General features: G+C 44.3%; 1 protein-coding gene across 1 annotated transcript; it reads left to right on the top strand.

The window, feature by feature from the left end:
- Window positions 1-1,887: 1,887 nt before the first annotated feature.
- On the top strand, window positions 1,888-2,217 carry LOC132477128 (TP53-regulated inhibitor of apoptosis 1-like). The gene has a single exon (XM_060079490.1). It carries the CDS (start codon window positions 1,888-1,890, stop codon window positions 2,116-2,118), a length of 231 nt encoding a protein of 76 aa, XP_059935473.1. The 3' UTR covers window positions 2,119-2,217.
- Window positions 2,218-2,963: the final 746 nt, after the last annotated feature.

Here is a 2,963-nt window from a genome sequence, read left to right as displayed (position 1 = left end):
ATGAGCAAAAAGGAGCCTTCTAACCCCTCTCTGACTCTTACCTGAGATCCAATGGGGAAGCAGATTCAAATCAACCCCATTCAGAAATGGGAGTAGGGGGATGAGCAGCCAAGAGGGGCTTTAAACCAGGAATCAGATTACATGATTCCCTGTTCCAAACCTCCAGTGGCTTCCCCCTGACACACCCAAGATAAAATCTCAGCCCTCCCCAGGCGTGAGAGACTCTAAACATGTCCCCGGTCTATCATCTACCTGGTTCCCCCTCAGTCACGGCCACCTTCACCTTCCCACCTCTGAGTCTTCATACTCACCTTCCTCCCCCCACCCAGGAACACCCTTCCCCAGATTCTCCATGTTCCTTCTCATTATTTAGGGTCCCACTCAAGTGTCTAATCTTTGAGGGGACGTCTCTGGCACAACCCTCCCCTTCCCCACACACTGCACCCCTTCTCTGAATCTGTTTCCTGTACAGCAATTATCACAACCCAACACTGTGTTGTGTGTGCATTGCTGGTCTCCTGTCCCCTCCACGAAGGATGGCAGGAACCACGCCCATATGTGTCACAACTGTGTTCCTAGAACACACCTGACACTCAGCAGGAACTCAGCAAATGTTTGCTGAGTGAATAAATGAAAACCAAAAGGGGGCCTCACTAGACCACTTTCTCAATCTGTTGAGTATATTAACATATTCTAAAAGTTGACTCCTCAAAAATTACGAATTTTGTACATCAAAGAACACTATTAAGAGAATGAAAACACAATCCACAGAATGGGAGAAAATATTTACAAATCATGTATCTGATAAAGGACTAATATCCAGCATATATATTTTTTTAAAACTCAACAACAAAAAGGCAAACTACCCAATTCAAAAATGGACAAAGGACACCAAGAGACATTTTTCCATAGAAGACATACAGATGGCCAAAAAGCATATGAAAAGATGGTCCACGTCGCTGATCATCAGGGAAACGCAAATCAAAGCCACAATGAGACATCACCTCATACTCATCAGGATGACTCCTATCAAAAAAAACAGAAAACAGCAAGTGTTAGTGAGAATGCATAGAAATTGGGAATGTAAAATGATGCAGCCGCTGTGGAAAACAGTATGGCTGTTCCTCAAAAAGTTATGCAAAGAATTGCCATATAATTGAACAATTCCACTTCTCTGTATATGCCCCACAGACGTGAATGCAGGGTCTCAAAGAAATATATGTACACCCATGTTTACAGCAGCATTAGTCACAGTAGCTAAATGTGGAAGCAACCCCAGTGTTTATCAGCAAATGAATAAGATGGATAAACAAGATGTGGTCCATCCATACAATGAATATTAGCCTCAGAAAGGAATGAAATTCTGAAGCCTGCTACAACATGGATGAAGCCTGAAAACAGGCTACATGAAATAAGCCAGACACAAAAGGCCAAATATTGTGTGATTCCACTTATATGAATTCCCTAGAGTAGGCAATTTCATAGAGACAGAGAGTGGAGGGAGGGGTGTGGGCCAGGGGCTGGGGAGGTGTTATTATTTAATGGGACAGAGTGTGTGTTTGGGAAGATGAAAAAGCTTTGGAGGGCTTCCCTGGTGGCGCAGCGGTTGAGAGTCCGCCTGCCGATGCAGGGGTCACGGGTTCGTGCCCCAGTCCAGGAAGATCCCGCATGCCGCGCAGCGGCTGAGCCCGTGAGCCATGGCTGCTGAGCCTGCATGTCCCGAGCCTGTGCTCTGCGGTGGGAGAGGCCACAGCAGTGAGAGGCCTGCGTACCACAAAAAAAAAAAAAAAAAAAAAAAGCTTTGGAAATGGATGGTGGTGATGATTGCACAGCATTGTGAATGTACTTAATGCCACTTAAAAATGTTTAAAATAGACCGCCGACACCATGAACGGCGTAGGGGAGGCTTGCACCGACATGAAGCGTGAGTACGACCAGTGCTTCAATCGCTGGTTTGCCGAGAAATTCCTCAAGGGGGACTGCTCCGGGGACCCCTGCACCAACCTCTTCAAGCGCTACCAGCAGTGTGTTCAGAAAGCAATAAAGGGGAAGGAGATTCCTATTGAAGGACTGGAGTTCATGGGCCATGGCAAAGAAAAGCCTGAAAGCTCTTCTTGACCTTGACAGTCACCTTGAAAATGGACTCCTCAAATTGGGAAATTGAGGACTCTGGATCGTGTCAGTTAAAGCTGTGAAGACAGCATCCATTTGATGAATTTAGGAAAGAGGAGTTTCCTGTCCTCCTTCTTGATATTTTTCTCTCATTTGTAAAAGATGATGAAAAAAATCACTCTTTGCTTTGAAATTTCTGGCTTTGGCATCAGCAGGAACTCAATCTGCTAAATAATGGGATTATGGTTGCAATACTTGGTCTGGGATTGGTTTTAAATGTATCTTGTATGTAAATGCTGATAAGCTTGTCAGGATGACCAAGGTTGCCTGAGTTATGCTTCGAATGACATGACTTGTACACTGTACTGCGGTTACTGTTCATGGAAGCAACTGGTTAGGATCTCTCTTTTCTCTCAGGGAGATAATGCTTTGGAAAGGGTTTCCAGCACAACAGTTTCGATCAATGCTTGGGAGCACTGTTTTATTTTTATATAGTAACTTAACTGTTAAGATTGCTGGTGGACTGGGTTAGCCAAGAGGAAGACAGCTTTTAACAGTTCCCTACCTTAAGAGGTGTCAGATCTCATATTAAGATGTGAAAGCTTCAAGAACACTGAACACCATCTCAGAGTTCATGGTGTAGTTCAGCAATTAAGATCCTTGGAGTGGCTATGCAGGAGGATCCTAAATTGCAAAGATTTGCTGTTGCCAGCTTTCAACTTAAGTAAATGAATTAAGTCAACCTGTATATCATAAAAGTACCAAAATGCTGCATCTGGTTAAACGGGGGGAGAAAAGAGTTCACTTTATTTGCCTCCTTTACCCACCCTGCCCTGTAATGCCTGTAATCA

Source organism: Mesoplodon densirostris, chromosome 2 (assembly GCF_025265405.1).
Source record: "Mesoplodon densirostris isolate mMesDen1 chromosome 2, mMesDen1 primary haplotype, whole genome shotgun sequence".
Taxonomy (NCBI): domain Eukaryota; kingdom Metazoa; phylum Chordata; class Mammalia; order Artiodactyla; family Ziphiidae; genus Mesoplodon; species Mesoplodon densirostris.
Note: the sequence above shows the minus strand (reverse complement) of the source record. Positions and strands in the feature narration are given on the sequence as shown.